The 18,880-nt window shown below is 46.9% G+C and overlaps 1 protein-coding gene across 1 annotated transcript; it reads right to left on the minus strand.

The window, feature by feature from the left end:
* Nucleotides 1-482: 482 nt before the first annotated feature.
* Nucleotides 483-15,795, minus strand: Znf563 (zinc finger protein 563). The gene is given in 12 exon segments (XM_048340676.1): nt 483-701; nt 703-782; nt 785-916; nt 995-1,084; nt 1,087-1,181; nt 1,183-1,333; nt 1,336-1,484; nt 3,561-3,688; nt 9,422-9,791; nt 11,916-12,064; nt 13,530-13,613; nt 15,694-15,795. Coding segments are annotated over 12 exon segments (1,749 nt in total).
* Nucleotides 15,796-18,880: the final 3,085 nt, after the last annotated feature.

Here is an 18,880-nt window from a genome sequence, read left to right on the forward strand (position 1 = left end):
CCTTTGAGAAAAAGCTGCTCAGGGGTAGCCCAGGTCCTGAGTTCAAGCCTCAGGATCAGCAAAAAGAAAAAAGTGATAAAAATGTTTGACCTTGTAATGTTTCTTTCATCTTGCATCTAGCATCCTATATTATGTATATTTATTTATTTGTCAGTTGTGGGGCTTGAACTCAGGGTCTGGCCACTGTCCATGGGCCCTTTTGCTCAAGGCTAGTGCTCTACCACTTCGAGCCATAGCTCCACTCATGGTTTTCTGGTGGTTAATTAGAGAAAAGAGTCTCACGGACTTTCCTGCCCAGGCTTTGAATGGCAATCCTTAGATCTCAGCCTTCTGAGTAGCTAGGATTACAGGGGTGAGACATCAGCACCCAACTATATTACTTATATTTATAGCATTTCTCCATAATGGGCATTTTCAAGTGGAAATTAAAAATGCTCCCCTGCTTAGTGGTCACTGTTTGTCTGGTATGCAACTTCCTGTGATTATTTAAGGAAGTGGACAAAGTGAAGGCTTTTCCACACTGCTTGCACTGGAAAAGCTTCTCTTACTGTGAGTTCTTTCATGTCGTTGGAAGCAGCTTCGGAGACTACAGGCTTCTCTCCCATGTGAATTTTCATGTGGCCTTGGAAGCTGGTGGGATAGATGAACGCTTTGCCACACTCCTTACACCCATAGGGCTTCTCTCCAGTGTGCATTCTCTCCAGTGTGCATTCTCTCATGGATCTGAGCGTAACTGGAACAACTGAAGGCCTTGCCACACCATTTACACTTGTATGGTTTTCACCAGTGTGAGTCCTCTCATGGGTTCGAAACGCGCTGAGGAAAATGAACGCTTTCCCACATCCCTGACATTTATAAGACCTATCCCCAGTGTGGGTGATCATGTCTCCCTGAAAGTTCCCCAGAGAAATGAAGGCTTTGGTACATTGCTCGCTTTCACAGAGTTTTTCTCCCATGTGATTTCTCTCATGTATTTGCAAATCTAGAGGATAACTGAAAGTCTTTCCACAGTTTTTACATTCGTAGGGTTTTTCTCCGGTGTGGGTTCACTCATGAACCTGATGGTAGCTAAGGTGATTAAAGGTTTCCCACATTCTTTGCATCAATAGGGCTTCTCCCCTGTGTGGATCCTCGTGTGGACTTGAAAGGCTGGCCACGTGCTGAAGGCTTTCCCACACTCCACACTTGTAGGGCTTCTCGCCAGTGTGATTTCTTTTGTGGATCTGAACAGATGTGGAACATTGGAAGGCTTTGCCACATTGTTTATATCCATAAGGTTTCTCTCCGGTGTGAATTTGCTCATGGATGTGTGAAAACTGGGGCGAATGAAGGCCTTCACACGCTCCTTACACTTATAAGATCGGTCTTTGTTGTGTGTGAACATGTGGGTTTACATGCTCGTGTGGGAGATGAAGGCTTTCCCACATTCTCTACATTGATAGGGTTTCTTTCCAGTGTGAGTTCGCTCGTGGATTTGAATGGAACTGAGACAGCTAAAAGCTTTCCCACACTTACTCTCATAAGGCTCCACTTATGTGGATCCTTTCATGGATTTGAAGAGAACTGGGAGAACTGAGCGCCTTGCCACAGTGCTGACACTGATGGGGCTTCAGTCCCACGTGCATGCACTCGTGAGTCTGCCAGGGCTGGTAGTAAATGAAAGTCTTCCCGCAGTGGCTGCACCTGTAGAGATTCTCTCTAGTGTGGGCCCTCTTGTGTCTTTGAAAGGACTTGAAGTAACTGAAGTGCTACCACATACACTCCTTACATTTATACGGCTTCTCTTCACACTTAAACCCATCAAGTTCATGTCCAGGGTGAGATCTGACGTGCCTAGTGAGGAATGGAGCATGAAGGCTTTCCCACATAGGCTGCATTCATATGGTTTCACTGCAATGCTGTCCTCAGTCATTTGACTGACAGTGCCGCCACCTTTACTTTCACAGAGTCTCCAGGGCACAGTGCTACTGTAAAAATATTAAGACACATGTTAATGCTTGCTTATTATTTGATGTTTCTTAACAGTATTAGATAGTCATTTTTATATTCATAGTAAAGTGGGGCACACCTGTAATCTCAGCAGGAGAATTGCAAGGTCCAAGCCAGTCGGCAACACAGTGAAACCTTGTTGTAAACAGAATCATTCCAAACCAACCCCAAACTGAATTTGTTGTTGTTGCTGGTCCCAGGGCTTAAACTCAGGGTCGGGGAATGTCCTTGAGCTTCTTTGTGCTCAATGTTAGCATTCTGTCACTTGAGCCACAGTGGTACTTTTGTTTTTTTCTGAGTAGTTTATTGGAGATAAGAGTCTCAGGGACTTTCTTCCCTTGTCTGGCTTTGAATTATGATCCTCAGACCTCAGCTTCCTGAGTAGCTAGGATTATAAGCATGAGCCACCGGCACCCAGCTCAAAAACTGATGTTCATGTGTGGGATTTCTTTTTCTTTCTTGGTGATGGTGGTGGGTACTTGGGGCCATGCGCTTGCTAGGCAGGCACTGTACCTGTTGAGCCATACACCCAACTCCTTTCGGCTTTAGTTATTTTTGCAATAGTTGTGTGATTTTGCCTGGGACAGCCTGCCCATGATCTTAGTTACACTTCCTGCATAGGTGACAGCTATTGAGATGAAGTCTTGCTAACTTGTTGCCTGGGCTGGCCTTGAACAGCAATCCTCAGATCTCAGCCTCCTGAGTAATGTGTGTGTGTGTGTGTGTGTGTGTGTGTGTGTGTGTGTATTTAAATGTTTTCAAGTAAACTGTTTTCAAGTGTTAAACATTTGTGTCACTTAAAGCATGTTTTGGTGAAAGTTTTCTGAGCAAAAGCAAATTTAAATCATCTTGGTTTTGGTTGCTAGCATTTAAAATTTCATAATGGTTTTCAGACTAAAATATAACATATAGTTCTGGGCACCAGTGGCTCACACCTATAATCCTAGCTACTCAGGATGCTAAGATCTGAAGATTATGGTTTGAAGCTGGCCTGGGCAGGAAAAGACTGTGAGACTCTAATCTCCAATTAATCAGCAAAAAGCTGGAAGTGGAGCTGTGGTTAAAGTGGTAGAGCACTAACCTTGAGAAAAAAAAAAAGCCTAGGGACAATGCCCAAGTCCCAAGTTCCAGCACTAGTACCAGCAAAACAAAACAACAGTACAATTTCCCCCAAAGCAACAAAGAAGTAACATATAATAAGATTCTTTCAAAGGATACTGTTGTCTTTAGCAGCACAACTCACCTTAGAAGTCTCCCCTGGGTAAAGCAACTATAATAAGATTCTTTCAAAGGATACTGTTGTCTTTAGTATGCACAACTCACCTTAGAAGTCCTCCCTGAGTTTTATACAGATCTGTACTATTCTGGTCTTCCCGTGTATTCCCTAAGATGCAAACCCAGAAAATAACAAATGACTAGAAAGGACAGAAGCATTGTGAGATTCAAATATACAACATTCATGCCATGTGTATTTACCAACGGGTTCATTCTCCATATTCAGAATCTTGAAACAGCTATCATGAACAAGAAGCACCTGTCCCATGTGAAATAAAGGGAGGAGGTCACCTTACCTGTAGAGGTCAAGTTCTGGAAGGTTTCCCGGATCCACATCCCTGTAAAGCCTCTTCTGAGAAGGATGCAACAGAGCCCACGCCTCCTGGGTAAAGTTCACAGAAACCTCCTCAAAGGTCATCAAGTCCTGAAACATCTCCCAGACAAAGTGAGATCAACTAGGCTGTGTGTGTGTATGTCCCCTCCCCAAATCCATAAGTTGACATATAGTCCTGTGGATGCCAAACATTTACTGTATGTTTTGGTTGTCATGAGTTACTCAAGATCCTCCTGCCTGAGCCCCTCAAGTGCTGGCATTACAGGTGTGCACTACTATGCATTGCTGTCGCCTCATTTATGTTTCATTTTTTGTGTCTGTCTTGGGGCTTGAACTCAGAGCTGAGGCATTGTTGTTTTTGAACTTTTTTTTTCCTCTCTCAAGGCTACCGCTCTACTAATTAGAGCCACAGCTCCATTTCTGCCTTTTTTTGTTAGCTAATTGGAGAGAAGTCTCATGGACTTTGTTGCCCAGCTGTCTTCATACCTTGATCCTTAGATCTCAGCCTCCTGAGTAGCTAAGATTATATGCATGAGCTACTGGTACCTGGTTATGTCACCTTACTGCCTGTAGCACTTAGCACTATAAACGTACATGGCCAAAGGCTGGGAATGTGGCTTAGGTGTAGAATGCTTGTCTGGCATGCCTGAAGCCCTGGGTTAGATCCTTCAATACCACATAAACAAAAAAAGCTGCTAGGGGCACTGTAGCTCAAGTAGTAGAGTGCTAGTCTTGAGCAAAAGAAGCTCAAGGCTGGGCATTGGTGGCTCTTGCCTGTAATCCTAGCTACTCAGGAGGCTGAGATCTGAGGACTGAGGTTCAAAGCCAGCCAGGGCAGGAAAGTCCGAGAGACTTTAATCTCCAACTAACCACCAGACAACCAGAAGTGGTGCTGTGGCTCAAGTAGTAGAGCGCTAACCTTGAGCTGTAGAGCTGAGGGACTCAGGGACAGTGTCCAGGCGCAGAGTTAAAGTCCCATGACAAGAAGAAGAAGAAGAGGAGGAGGAGGAGGAGGAAGAGGAGGAAGAGGAGGAGAGAGGGGGAGAAGCTCAAGGGCAATGCCCAGGCCCTGGACTGGCAAAAAAAAAAACAACTCATCTTTTTGGGGGATGGGAATGTGGTTTAGCAATAGAGTGCTTGAGTAGCAAGCATGACGCCCTGTGTTTGATTCCTCAGCACCACATAGAGAAAGCTGGAAATGGTGCTGTGGCTCAAGTGGTAGAGTGATAGCCTTGAACAAAAAGAAACCAGGGACAGTGGTCAGGCTCTGAGTTCAAGCCCCAAGGCTAGTAAAACAACAACAAAAAAAGTACATGGACAAACTAGCTTGAGGTTTTAGTGAAGGTCTGCAAGCTTTTCTTCTATTCTTATTATACACAAGAAACCAGGAGTTCTATAGAAATACAACTTGTGATAAAATCTACCTGACCATATTGTTCTGAGGTCATTGGAAGTACTGAAATTCTTCTGGATTTTGTTGTTGTTGTTGGTTGTGGGGCTTGAACTCAGGGCCTGGGCACTGTCCCTGAGCCTCTTTGTGCTCAAGGCTAGCATTCTACCATTTGAGCCACAGTGCCACTTCTGGTTTTTGAGTGGTTAATTGGAAATAAGTGTCTCAGGGGGACTTTTCTGCCTGGGCAGGATTCGAACGGAGATCCTCAGAACTCTGCCCCCTGAGTAGTTGGGATTACAAGTATGAGCCACCAGGGTCTGGCTCCTGGAACTCTTGTTTAGGGCTAGGTAGTGTTCTACCACTTTGAGCCACAGCTCCACTGCCAGGTTTTGAGTAGTTAATTGGAGATAAGAGTCTCATGGGGACTTTGCTGCCTGAGTTTTCTGGCCTGGCTTTCAGTTGCCATCCTCAGATCTCAACCTTCCGAGTAGCTAGGATTACAGTTGTGAGCTACTGGCACCCGGCTAAAAAATTTTTTTTTGAGACAAAATTTCACTGAGTAACCCAGTTCAATGTCAAATTTGTGACTGTCTTTCCTCAGTCTGAATGCTGGGATTACCAATGTGTACCACTATTCCTGGCCTGAAAATATTCTTTCAGAGAAGTATTCAACTCTATTTTCCTTTTTCTCTTTTCCTTCTCTCTTTTTTTCCTTTGGCAGGACTAGGGATTGAATTTGGGGCTTTGTACTTGCTAGGCAGGTACTCTACCACTTGAGTCATGCTCCAATCCCGTTTTGCATTGGTTATTTTCAAGGTAGGGTCTTGCTTTATGCCTGGGCCAATCTGGGATTTGATCCTCATACTTGGCTTTCTGGTATTGCTTGGAATGACAGTGGCATATGTCCTGCAGCTGAGATGACAGGTGTGTGTGTGTGTGTGTGACTAAGCCCAAGTGATGGTTGAAATGGGGTTTTTCAAAGGACCATGCTCAGGTTGGCCTCAAACCAGGCCATCTCTTGACCTTTACTTCTCAAGCAGCTAGGATGACAGGCATGAGCCACCACACCCAGCTCTGTTCCCTTTTATTTTTGTGACTGAAAAGTTATTGGGAAGAATGGTCAGGCACAAGGAGAAAGTGTAATAATAAAAGCTCTGCACTTGCCAGGAGCCCATGGCTCACACCTGCAATCCTAGCTACTCAGAAGGCTGAGATCTGTGGATCAAGGTCAAGGCCAGTCTAGGCAGTCCTCGAAACTCTCATCTCCAACTAACCAGCAAAAAACCCTGTAAGTGGGGGCTGGGGATATGGCCTAGTGGCAAGAGTGCTTGCCTCCTATACATGAGGCCCTGGGTTCAATTCCCCAGCACCACATATACAGAAAATGGCCAGAAGTGGTGCTGTGGCTCAAGTGGCAGAGCAAAAAGAAGCCAGGGACAGTGCTCAGGCCCTGAGTTCAAGCCCCAGGACTGGCCAAAAACAACAACAACAAATAAAAACCTGTAAGTGGAGGTGTGGCATAAGTAGTACAGCACCAGCCTTGAGTGAAAAAGCTAACAGACAGTTCCTAGGCCCTGCATTCAAGCACCAGTACTGGCATGCAGGCACACACGTGTGTGTACATACACACACATCACCACAACCACAAAAAAACCCCACATGCACCACAGTATCCCTTAACAGGCTTTTGAAAAGGCTTCTTTATTATTATTATTATTTTTAGGTCCAAAACCAGGACTTGAACTTGGTACTGACTCCTTTGTTCATTGGCTAGTGCTCTACCCAGTCATGCCTCCAACCCTTATTACTTCTATGTTGAGGATGTCGCTGGGAGAGTAGGGAAAATGCAAAATGGCTTTGAGAGGTCAAGAATAGGAGTGAAGACTGACATTTTATTGCATCATTATCATTATCATCATCATCATCATCAATCATCATCATTATATCTCAGATGGCTATGATCTGAGGATCATAGTTTGAAGCCACCTAGTTCAAAAAAGTCCTGAGACTCCAAGTCCAAGTAAGCAGCAAAAAGCTAGACTGGAGGTGTGGCTTAGGTGGTAGAGCATAAGCCTTGACCAAGCAAGCACAGCTCTGAATTCAAATCCTAGTCATATCCTTACCACCAAAACAACAACAAACATAAAGTTATATATAAACCCACACCTGTAATGTCAGTAATCATGAAGCTGACACAGGCAAATTCAGACAAGTCCAGATGAATTTAAAGCCAGCCAAGGTTATATAGTAAGATCTTGTACCAAAAGCAGACAAATGGAAGTTAAGTCCCAGCTCTGAACCAGACTTTTTCCACTTTGAGAGATGCAACCCCTAGAATGGGTCAGTTTCTCAATAGTAACTATGGGAGTGTCACATAACCTCCTTTCCTGGGGAAGCACAGAAACTTCCCTTCCACCAGTTGAGCTCCTCAAGTGAAACTGCCAGACTGAGATCAAGTTCCCATTAAGCTCCTAGTTTCCCTAGCCCTAAACCCAGGAAAGAGAAATCCAGATTTTCTTTCACACACTTTCTGGATACATCTCTACACCATGAAAACAAAACTCAAACACAAGCCAGGTGCTTGTAGCTCATTCCTGTAATCCTACCTAATTAGGAGACTGAGATCTAAGGATGGTAAGGTTCTTCCTGGGAGGGCTCCATGCAGATGGCCCCCACTTGGTTAAGTCTCCACCTCGTTACCTGGGTAACCAGCAGACCTGGATGCAGTTACCTCCCCCTTCCCTGAGGTCACATCCTAATCCACCTGGCCACACCCTCCTGCCCCTGACCTAGATAAGGCAGGGCGGGGTGGGGGTCACCCCTTCTCTCTGGCCACAGGCCAGCAGTTCGGTAAAAAACTTTCTCTCCTGCCTGAATACCCTGTGAAGTTCTCCTTTAGCGGCTACCTATTTTAATAAACCTAACAAGGATCAGGGTTTGAAGCAAGCCCAGGTGGGAAAGTTTACTTCCAGTTGGAAGTGCAGCTGTGGCTCAAGTAATAGAACACCAGCCTTCAGTGAAGAAGCCAAGTGAGCTGGTGTTTCACACTTGTAATCCTAGCTACTCAGGAAGCTGAAATCTGAGGGTTGCAGTTCGAAGCCAACCCTGGTTAGGTGTCTGTGAAACTCATATCTCCAATTAACTACCAGAAAACTGGAAGTAGAGCTGTGGCTCAAAGTGGTAGAGTGCTAGCCTTGAGCAAAAAAGCTCAGGGACTGCTCCTAGGCCCTTGTTCAAGCCCACAACTGAAAAAAAAAAAAAAAAAGAAAAAGAAAAGCAAAGTCATGTGAGAGAGTGAGGCCCTGAGTTCAAGTCCCAGTACTGATTTGTATTTACAAACAAAAACTCAAACATAATGTCTATAAATAGGCACTGTTAATACTTGGAAGATGTTGTTAATGGTTGTGATCCCAGCCAGTGGCTGGAAAGCCAGGAGGAATCCAGTGAGTCTAGGGGTTCAAGGCCAGCCTGGGTGACATAGCAAGATCCTCTCATAAGCCATATGGAATCTTCTAAAACCTCAAAATGGATTTCTTACTCCTGGCACTTCCCAAACCACACATGGCCTGTGGATCACCAGTTTTCCAGTCTTAGTCCAAAAGGTTCCTTTTGTGCTTTGTGAGCAGGAAGGACCCCTTCAGAGCAGGCTTTCCAGGAAAAATCCACAAGGCCTTCAATTACTCCCTGAGGTAGGCTCAGCCTGTGGCCTTCCCTTGGAGTCACTAGCCTTGGGTTTACTACTGGTCATCTTAAATGAGAACACCACAATGCTTAATAAGCTGGTAAAACTGCTCAAAACTACTGTTTATTTCTAAGGCTAGCAAGAAAACTGTAAAGGACTTTTGCTTAATTCAGGAAGAAAACTCCCTAAGTATTGCTTTTCAGAAAATTAAGATGGCAGCTATGAAGCCTTGAGCGGAAAAAGCTCAGGGACAAGTGCCCCAGGATATCTATCTGTCTCTCCTCTCTCTCTCTCTCTCTCTCTCTCTCTCTCTCTCTCTCTCTCTCTCTCTCTCTCTCTCTCTCTCTCTCTCTCTCTCTCTCTCTCTCTCTCTCTCTCTCTCTCTCTCTCTCTCTCTCTCCTCTCCTCTCCTCTCCTCTCTCTCCCCTCTCTTTGGCATGTCATTGCTGGGCACTAGTGGCTCACGCCTGTAATCCTAGCTACTTAGGAGGCTGAGATCTGAAGATCACGGTGGAAGCCAGCCTGAGCAAGGAAGTCCGTGAGATTCTTATCCCCAATTAGTGCCCCAAAAGTTGGAACTGGAGCTATGGTTCAGGTGGGAGAGCACCAGCCTTTAGTGAAATAAGCTCAGGGACAGTGACCAAGTCATGAGTTCAAGTCTCCTTGCCCACCTCCCCTCCCCTGCCCCCCACCCCCACAAAGGGGCTGGTGGTGGAGGGGGAACGAAGGGACCAAGGACCCCACATACATTTGAGGCTGAGCTCTCCATCACTCTCCGGCCATCACCGAGCATCTGGGAGGCCGCGGGCCGGGCCAGGGTCGCCATGCAGGGCCAGAACCGAACGGGAACCGGGGTCCCAGCTACGGCCTCCGGCCCTTGCCCATTGCACCCAGTGGGACCTGAGGGGACTCGGGCTCCAGAGAGATGCGGAGAGGCCCGAGCCAGGAGCCCGGCCCCGGGTCGTGATAGGGGTCTCCAGTCGCTTTGCGACAGCCTCTCCCGCTTCTCGGGACCCCTCCCGATCCCGCACTCACCATCGCGGGGCCTTCGGAGGGTCTCACAGTGAATTGCACACGGTTCCCGCAGGGCGCTGGGCACCAAGGACAGCGGCTGAAGCCTATAGTGACGTAACACACGGTAACGTGACCACGCCCACTGTCCCCATGGTGGCCCGAAGCTTCCTTTTCCATTGTCCGATTGACAACTAGTGATGTCCAGATGCTGAACTTAACCTGCCTCCATCATCTTCCTGAGATTGAAATAAAAACTTTCCCCAGCCTGAGGATCGAACACCAAAGTCTTTCTACAGCTTCTCCTGAACGTGAGAACACATTTTAGGCTTAGTTTCTAGATAATGCCGCCTCTCCATTCCCCCCTCCGCCCCCGACCCCCACCTCAGGGTCACCTTGATGAGGCCTCAGTAGAGCAAGATAATTTTCTTCTTCTTTTTCTTTTCCTCTTCCTTTCTTCCTTTCCCTCCCTCCCTCCCTCCCTCCCTCCCTCCCTCCCTCCCTCCCTCCCTCCTTCTCTCTCTCTCTCTCTCTTTCTCTCTTTCTTTCGTGTGTGTGCTGGTTTGGGCTTGAACTCAGGTCCTGAACTTTTTTGCTCAAGGCTGGTGCTGTCACTTGAGCCACAGCTACACTTCTTTGGTGGTTAATTGGAGACAATCTCAGGCACCTTCCTGTCTAGGCTGGTTTTGAACCTCCATCCTTAGATTTCAGCCTCATAAGTAGCTAGGATTACAGACGTGAGTCCACCAGTGTCAGCTTCATCATGCAGCTTTTCAATATATTTTTTGACTAGTTCTTGTGCTGAGCATATTGCAATGTACACATCAGTGTAACTGTTATGGTCACTTTGCAGAGTAAGGTGTTGTGAAAGGTAACAGTAATACCACCTAAAACCAGTATGATATTGTGTGAATTTCCCGGGGAAGACATGAAAAAAATTGCCCCAAATGAGATGGTGCCGAGGAATGACATATTCAGTGACCAGTAAAATATACAGTATGTTGGCCCACTAGCAGGAATGTTTTCAAACCTGAATTGGCTCAAGTCACAAGTCAACACCCTTACCTACAGATGTTCTAGTTTATAGGCCTCTAAGTGGATAGCAGCTTTAGATTGCCACCTAGTGTCAACAGCGCAGAATGAACTAGAGGTTCAAATAAGAAGACAGGGCTGGGAATATGACCTAGTGGCAAGAGTGCTTGCCTCGTATACTTGAAGCCCTGGGTTCGATTCCTCAGCACTACATATACAGAAAATGACCAGAAGTGGTGCTGTGGCTCAAGTGGTAAGAGTGCTATCCTTGAGCAAAAAGAAGCCAGGGACAGTGCTCAGGCCCTGAGTCCAAGTCCCAGGACTGACAAAAAAAAAAAAAAAAAAGAGATAAAATACTCTGGGCAGGTTAATATTACGGGGGTGGGGGTGGGGGGAGGGTCCGGAGGCTTGAACTCGACCTAGGCGTGGTCTCTGAGCTTTTTCTTCCTAAATTTGTTCAAGGCTAGAGCTCTACTACTTGAGCCACAACTCCATTTCTAGCTTTTTTGGTGCTTATTAGAGTCCCTCAGGTTTGCCTGCCCCAGCTGGGTGGCTTTAAACTGCAATACTCAGAACTCAGCCTCCTAAGTAGCTAGGATTTCAGGTCTGATCAACAGATGATTGGCCTCTTCTTTCTCCCCTTGGACCTCTGAGGTAGGCGTACATCGAGTTTCAGGGGGCCTAGGCCACACAGCCATGGCAGACTTTATGCCAGCCATTATCCCGGCCGATGGAGCTTGGTCTGTATTCACCACCACATCTGCATCCATCATGGGTAATTCCAGGTGGAAAAGCCTCGATTCTCAGCACACCTGTGTTGTTTCCCCGAGTTAAGTAGAAGCTGAGTCATCCAGAATGCTGAACAAAAGCTGTACAAATACGAATTTATTAGGCGCCCCACATTCCAGCCAGGGCAGAATCTGCCTGAAGGTCCGCTTAGGGTCTCCTGCCAGCCACAGGACTGGTGCTCCGGCAACGGGGGTTGGCCCTAGGAGCTGTCACTCAGACTCCACCGGAAGCGGGTGTGGCTTTGCACCAGAAGGAGCCTGGAAGAGCGTCGTGGTTCTGACAGCCATTGTTGGGCATCTCACCTCAAAGCCGGAGCGGACACCGGTGGAGCGGTGGCCTGCTGTTACCACGGGTGCTGTGGGGAGGACGCGGAGACACGAGAAGCCGGACATGGTGGGTGTAGGTCTAACGGGAGCCAGACTCGGGTCTCTTCTTCAAGGCCCCTCAGGTCTCCTCCAGTCCCCGGCGTTGGGGGTGCAGCGAGGCGGCTGCTGGAACCGCAGTGTCCTGTCCAGTCCTGTACCACACCCTGGGGGCAGCAGCCCCGGGAGCCCACAGACTGTGTGGGAGGATGGTAGTGGCGAGGCTCTCATGTAGTATACTGGCCACCCAGGTGGGACTCGAACCCACAACACTCAGTCAATTAGGCTAGGAGTCTTACTGTATCCTAGAACCGGCAAACATGGCCTCTGACTCAGATAAAAGGGACAAGGAGTCTTTATTAAGCAGTGGCTTCTGCACCCTTCTATTTTCTTAGGAGAGCCCAGCACTGAGCCTTAGTTCAGCAGGGTTTAAAGGGAACAGCCATATGCAGGTGGCCATGTGTGACCACAGACATTTACTGAAGTAAAGTCATTAGTTAGTGGTTACAGATAGCAGTCCTCAAGGCTACAAAAGAACTACATCAAAACTAATTACTACAAGGCAATAAACTCAAGTTGTCAAGGTTACAGCTAAAGCTACATCAAGTCTAATGGCTACAAGGTAACATTGCAGCTAGTTTACCTTATGGGCTCTCCCATACCTTATCTGGTTTTTGTTAAACTCAGTTATGCAAACTGAATGGTATTCCTCATTCCTTTCTTTTGCAAAGGTCAAGCAGGCCTAGGTCAAGCTGCTTTTGGCTCCTGTTATCGGGTTCAGGGTTGTCCTTCCCCAGGCTCACTACCTTGGCTAAGCTTGCAGTTTCTAGGGACTGAAAAAAGGGGGTTCCCCTATACCTTTCACTTGGTTTCCACACTACCAACTCACTACAAAACAGCCTGAAAATTCAGTGAAAGGATATGTCCCAGCCATCCCAGGGGACCATGAAGAGATAGTCATGCACAGGAGAAGAAGGCTTATGAGGAGGTTTATTAGTGGGGCCATATCTCTCACAGGAGAGGGAGCAACATGGTGGCAGCACCTTATCCAGGTGGCAGATTCTCTGGGGATGATGGAGAAGTAGGTAGGTCTGAATGGTGAGTGGGAGTGGTCCATTAGGTATGGGTGGATCTGGGGGCTAATGGGAGGAGCTGAGGATCTAAGGTGGGGGACATGCTAACATTCAGTATGTTGCCATAGGAAATTGAAAAGTTAAAAAAACAGTACCTATCTGGGAATAGGAATAGGCGGACTGGATTCACAACAGGCAAGGACTGTTTATTAAGGAGCTGATTGGTGGTTGTGCTTTGGACTAGATTTTAGGGTGGGCTTATATTGTTGGGCAGTAAAATAATACCTTAAATCAGATATAAAACCAGTCATGAAAAAATAGAGAAGCCACATCTCAAAAGTCCAACTTTTGGAGTCTTTATTGGGATGCTAAGGGTCTGCAGGCCCAACAGCTTACACCAAGCTTTTAAAGACAAAGTCACACGTTGGAGACCAAGCCTCAGCAAAGCATTGTACAGAAACACAGCACAAGGGGCAAGGCTCCCTTGGGGCTAAATAACATAAGGTATCTACATAGTCCCCAAAGCTGGGCCTTCCTGACTCTACCCTTAGAGCTAGACGTCTGCATTTTAGAGGATGGCTTGTCTCACCTCTAGGCCTTTGAGGTGGGTGGGCTGTTCCCCCATCTCCTGGCTAGGCTCCAGGATGTCTGTGAAAACAACAGCCCCCAGCACCTGGCCAGGCAAGGGATGGCCGTGACTCAGTTTCAATAGAGGGCTTAATAAGGAAGTAGAAAACACAAAATGGGTTATGGTCCCAAGGCAAAGTTGACCAGCCCCACAGTAGAATGCTCCACCTGGGGTAAGGGTTTATTGTCCTCTGGGACCAAGGGTGGAGTCCTTGGCTGGGTCCAGATTGGAATAACTGCCTGCAGACAGGTGTGTGATCAAGCCTGTTGCCTTGTTTGACCTTAGGGAATGAGGCAGGAATCAGTCCTTCAAGTGCTAGAATTCTTTTTTCTTTTGTTTTTTGTTTTTTTTTTTGCCAGTCCTGGGCCTTGGACTCAGGGCCTGAGCACTGCCCCTGGCTTCTTTTTGCTCAAGGCTAGCACTCTGCCACTTGAGCCACAGCGCCACTTCTGGCCATTTTCTATGTACGTGGTGCTGGGGAATCGAACCCAGGGCTTCATTTATATGAGGCAAGCCCTCTTGCCACTAGGCCATATTCCCAGCCCTCAAGTGCTAGAATTCTTAAGGCCATAGAAGAGAGTTATTACAGGAGTAATATCACAGGAGTAATATTACAGGAGCATGGCAGAAGGCAAATATATATATATAATATATATGAGTATACATACACACACATATATATATTCAGTTAGCAAAACATATGATAATCAGTATATCTGAGCAATTTGTTGTGTTATGCCAGATTTCCAGTCCCCAAAGACCACCAAGGAGCTGATACCGATGCAAATGCATGAGTCTTTATTGTAAGCTCGAGCCTGGACTCCCAACTGTCACCGACACAGCGGATCTGGATTGAGAGCCCCGACCCTTAGATAGGCAGGGTTTTTATTGTGATTACAACAGGGGCAGGGTATGTCCAACTTGGCAGATACTTGATTGGATGGCATTTAGCAAGCAAGTCTTGTCCTATTTCTATTGGCTATCTACCCTTTCAGTAATCTATTTTGGCTTTGATATGGGGAACTGGCCTCGATATCAGGAATTGACAACAGGTGGTCACGTAGCACTGATGCAGGGGGTTAGTACAGGTGGTAGAGCAAGTCACAAATGGGTTAAACAAGCCGTTTACAGAAGCAGAATATTGGGGTCAGGCTGACCTAGTACCAACTTTATTTTAACAATTGCGACCATGTTTCCTCATTACCACTAAGCAAGCTTGAGCGGGCTAAAACAATCCAGTACTAAATCATAAGTAAACCAACCTGACAGTTACCATGGCATTTCTACTACTATTATGGTTATTTCCTTTTTTTTTTTTTTTTTTGGCCAGTCCTGGGCCTTGGACTCAGGGCCTGAGCACTGTCCCTGGCTTCTTCCCGCTCAAGGCTAGCACTCCGCCACTTGAGCCACAGCGCCGCTTCTGGCCGTTTTCTGTATATGTGGTGCTGGGGAATCGAACCTAGGGCCTCGTGTATCCGAGGCAGGCACTCTTGCCACTAGGCTATATCCCCAGCCCCATATTATGGTTATTTCTATAGTCTATGACTATGATCATTTTTTACTGTCCGTTACCATGGTTGTTACCCGGGTATAGAGGTGAACAAGTGCTCCCTACATTTTTAAATGTCAACCTATAAGAAACTAGTCTCATGGGTGAGGGTGCAGCCCTCTATCATGGAGTCATTGCCAGAGTTTAGAAGCTGTTATAATTTTAACACTAAAACATATTTAGTTACTCCAGTTTTCAGGTCAGCCCTAACAGTTGGTCTGGGGATTTGAACTTGAGTCCCAGTGCTGTCCTTGAACTTTTGTGCTCAAAGATAGCACTCTGAATTGAGCTACAACTCTACTTCCTTGTTTTCTTTTTTTGGTTTGGTGATTAATTGGACATAAGTGAAAGGATATGTCCCAGACATTCCAGGGGACCATGCAGAGATAGTCATGCACAGGAGAAGAAGGTTTATAAGGAGGTTTATTAGTGGGGCCATATCTCCCACAGGAGAGGGAGCAACATGGTGGCAGCACCTTATCCAGGTGGCAGCTTCTCTGGGGATAAAGGGGAAGTAGGTAGGTCTTAATGGTGAGTAGGAGTGTGTGGTGGAGTGATTCTCTGACCTGTGGTTACCTCAGCCTTGGCAAAGGCCTGCTGATGTCCTTGGAATGCCAAGGGCTTGAGGAGGAAAACCTCCTCTAAAGCACTTCTGTGTCTGATGGCGAGCCAGACCATCTGGTCATGAGACATTCCTGGTAGAAGAAGTCCTGGGAAGATTGCTTTGCAGCTGCTCAAGTAGGGGATATTATTGTTAAGATAGCACAGTATAGACAGCAATTATATAGCCATGTTTTGACAAGTCTTTATCTTATTATGTATATTTTTCTGTTTGAACTTTACTTTTGAAATTGTGAACTGATGTTTAAGGACCCTATTTCTAAAACAGTATATAAGTGCTGGCATTCCTAAAATAAAACATGCATTGGTTCCTCTGCCTCTGCATCCCCTGTGTTCTGGTTTTCGTCTCTTCAGTTCCCGGATCCAGGCTCCCTTCAGAGAGCTGCAACGGGAGTGGCCCATTATAGTTCTAGGGCCGGGAGTTTAGGTATGGGTGGATCTGGGGCCTAATGGGAGGAGCTGAGGACCTAAGGCGGGAGGTGGGGGGAGAGGGGGATGCTAACATTAAGTGTCTCATGGTTTTTCCTGCCTTTACTGGCTCCAACTCAAAATCCTCAGCTCTTGAGTAGCTCCTGAGTAGCTAGGTATAAGCCACTATCATCCAGCAAGAATGAAACTTTTTTTTTTTTTTTTGGCCAGTCCTGGGCCTTGGACTCAGGGCCTGAGCACTGTCCCAGGCTTCTTTTTTTGCTCAAGGCTAGCACTCTGCCGCTTGAGCCACAGCATCACTTCTGGCCGTTTTCTGTATATGTGGTGCTGGGGAATCGAACCCAGGGCCTCATGTATACGAGGCAAGCTCTCTTGCCACTAGGCCATATCCCCAGCCCCAAGAATGAAACTTTTTGAACATGTTAGTGAAACAGTACACAGCGATGCATAATTAATGTATTAAAAGGTTAGACACAAGTATTTGAGAAAGGATAGGGAAGATTCAGTTAATATGCTGAAAGTGGGAGTAGTAGGATTAAATATGGAAAAATGTGAGGAACCTAAAAATAAACCAGAATAAGCCAAGTGTTTGTGGTTCTCACCTGAACCCTAGCTACTCAGTGAAGTGCCAGACTTTGAAGTCAGGCCCCATTTTACCACGTGAACCCCATTTTACCACACGAACCCCACTTTACCACGCGAACCTGAGATAAGCAGGCCCTGTGAGCAGACCCAGGACAAGCCTATTAGGGCCCAGTCGGTCTAAAACTCTAACGACTGGGAATACTTTAACTGCCCCTAGAATGCCTCGAGCCCTGAGCCAATCAGATTTGTACCTGTGTCCTAATCTTGCTTGCTTGAACACCTGATTGTTGTAACTTTGTTTTTTGCCTTTATAAGCCCTGTGTAATTGTAGCTCGAGGCTCCCTCCTAACCTCCGCTGTGTCGATGGGTAGGACGAGGCCCGAGTTGCAGCTCGCCTTAAATAAAGCCTTGCCTTGCTTTTCGGAATGTCTGAGTCTCAGTGGTCTTCTTGGTGGTGGTTTCGCGACTTGGCACAACACTCAGGAACTGAGATCTGAGGATCAAAATTCAAAGCCAGGGCTGGGGATATAGCCTCGTGGCAAGAGTGCCTGCCTCGGATACACGAGGCCCTAGGTTCGATTCCCCAGCACCACATATACAGAAAACGGCCAGAAGCGGCGCTGTGGCTCAAGTGGCAGAGTGCTAGCCTTGAGCGGGAAGAAGCCAGGGACAGTGCTTAGGCCCTGAGTCCAAGGCCCAGGACTGGCCAAAAAAAAAAAAAAAAAAAAATTCAAAGCCAGTCCAGGCAGACAAAATTGTGAGACTTTAATCCATCAATTAGCAAAAAGGTGAAAATAGAGAAGTGTGGGTTAAGTGGTAGAGTGTTATCCTTTAGTGAAAAAGCCAAGCATAAGCATGATGTCCCAAGTTCAAGTCCCAATACTGGCATTCACATACAAATATACCCAGAAAAAAAAATCCTGGTGGTACATGTTTCAGTGACTGTGAAACTAGTTGATAAATAAGTCAGATATAGTGCCCAGGCCCTCGGCGCAAGCTCCAGGAATGGCACACATAAAAGTAAGGTTCACCTCAATTTTTATAGGCTAGTCCTGTTAGTATTTCCCCCACCTCAGGTCCTCAGACCTTCCCACTAGCCCCCAGCTCTACCCATACCTGAACTCTCTGCCCTAGAACTGTGGGGCGCTGGCTTGCAGCTTTAAGAGGCGGTCCTAGCTGGGCCCGCCTCTTCCCCAGCCTTGGGGCCGCATGGCTGCTAGCCCCGCCTGCCTTCTCCGGGTCCAGAACCCGAAAGGCGGCTCTAACCAGCCCCGCCTCCCGCCTCAGACCGCTTGTGCACCAAGATGGCTGGGGGTGAAGAACCCAGAGGGGGTCCTGGGGGCCCATGATGACCGCCCTTAGGGGAAGTCTCGTGATGTCACTCCTGATGGACAGGTCAGGTATCAAATCCCAGCCCCTATGTAGGTGCACGTACCCCTCCCCTTCTGCCGCCCTCCAACCAGTGTAAAAGAACAGACCATTTCCCGAATAAACGAGTTGGCTCTGACTGGCTCCCAGGCTGCCTGAGTGTCCTCTGTGGAGAGGGGGGCTGGGTGGTGGTCTGTCAGCCCTCTTATCCTCTTCCTGGCCCATCCGGGTGGGGCATGTTTTCCCGTCTCTCCTGCAGGACAGGAGTGCCCGGGTGGCTAAAAACTGCCGACAGAACTACCATGGGCCACTCCCACTCACCATTCAGACCTACCTACTTCCCCTTTAGCTTTAGCTAAATGATTCTTCCTATTAGCCACAAATATGTTAGAATTTGGTGACGTTTATGTTGAAACTGTTCACCTATTTGGAGTGCTAACATTTTTCCAGTATGTGTCCTTTCAGGCAAGAACATGCTTAAACCTATACTTACTCCAGTCTTTCAATTTTTCTCTGTGTGTCTATACTTCCTAGGTAGAATCTTTCAGAACAATTATGATCTTTTGTCACCAGACATTTTAGAGTTTAAGATTTAGTTTTATCTTTGCATTTATGAATGGCTTATAATTGGATGTAGAAATAAATCAGATGGGCGTGTGGAGGTTTTCTGAATACATAGCTTTTGATATTGTGTGTGTATGCACGTGTGTGGGTGTGCAAATACTTATACCTACTGGAGTTTGATTCAGTCTGCCTGAAA

Source organism: Perognathus longimembris, chromosome 3 (genome assembly GCF_023159225.1).
Source record: "Perognathus longimembris pacificus isolate PPM17 chromosome 3, ASM2315922v1, whole genome shotgun sequence".
Taxonomy (NCBI): domain Eukaryota; kingdom Metazoa; phylum Chordata; class Mammalia; order Rodentia; family Heteromyidae; genus Perognathus; species Perognathus longimembris.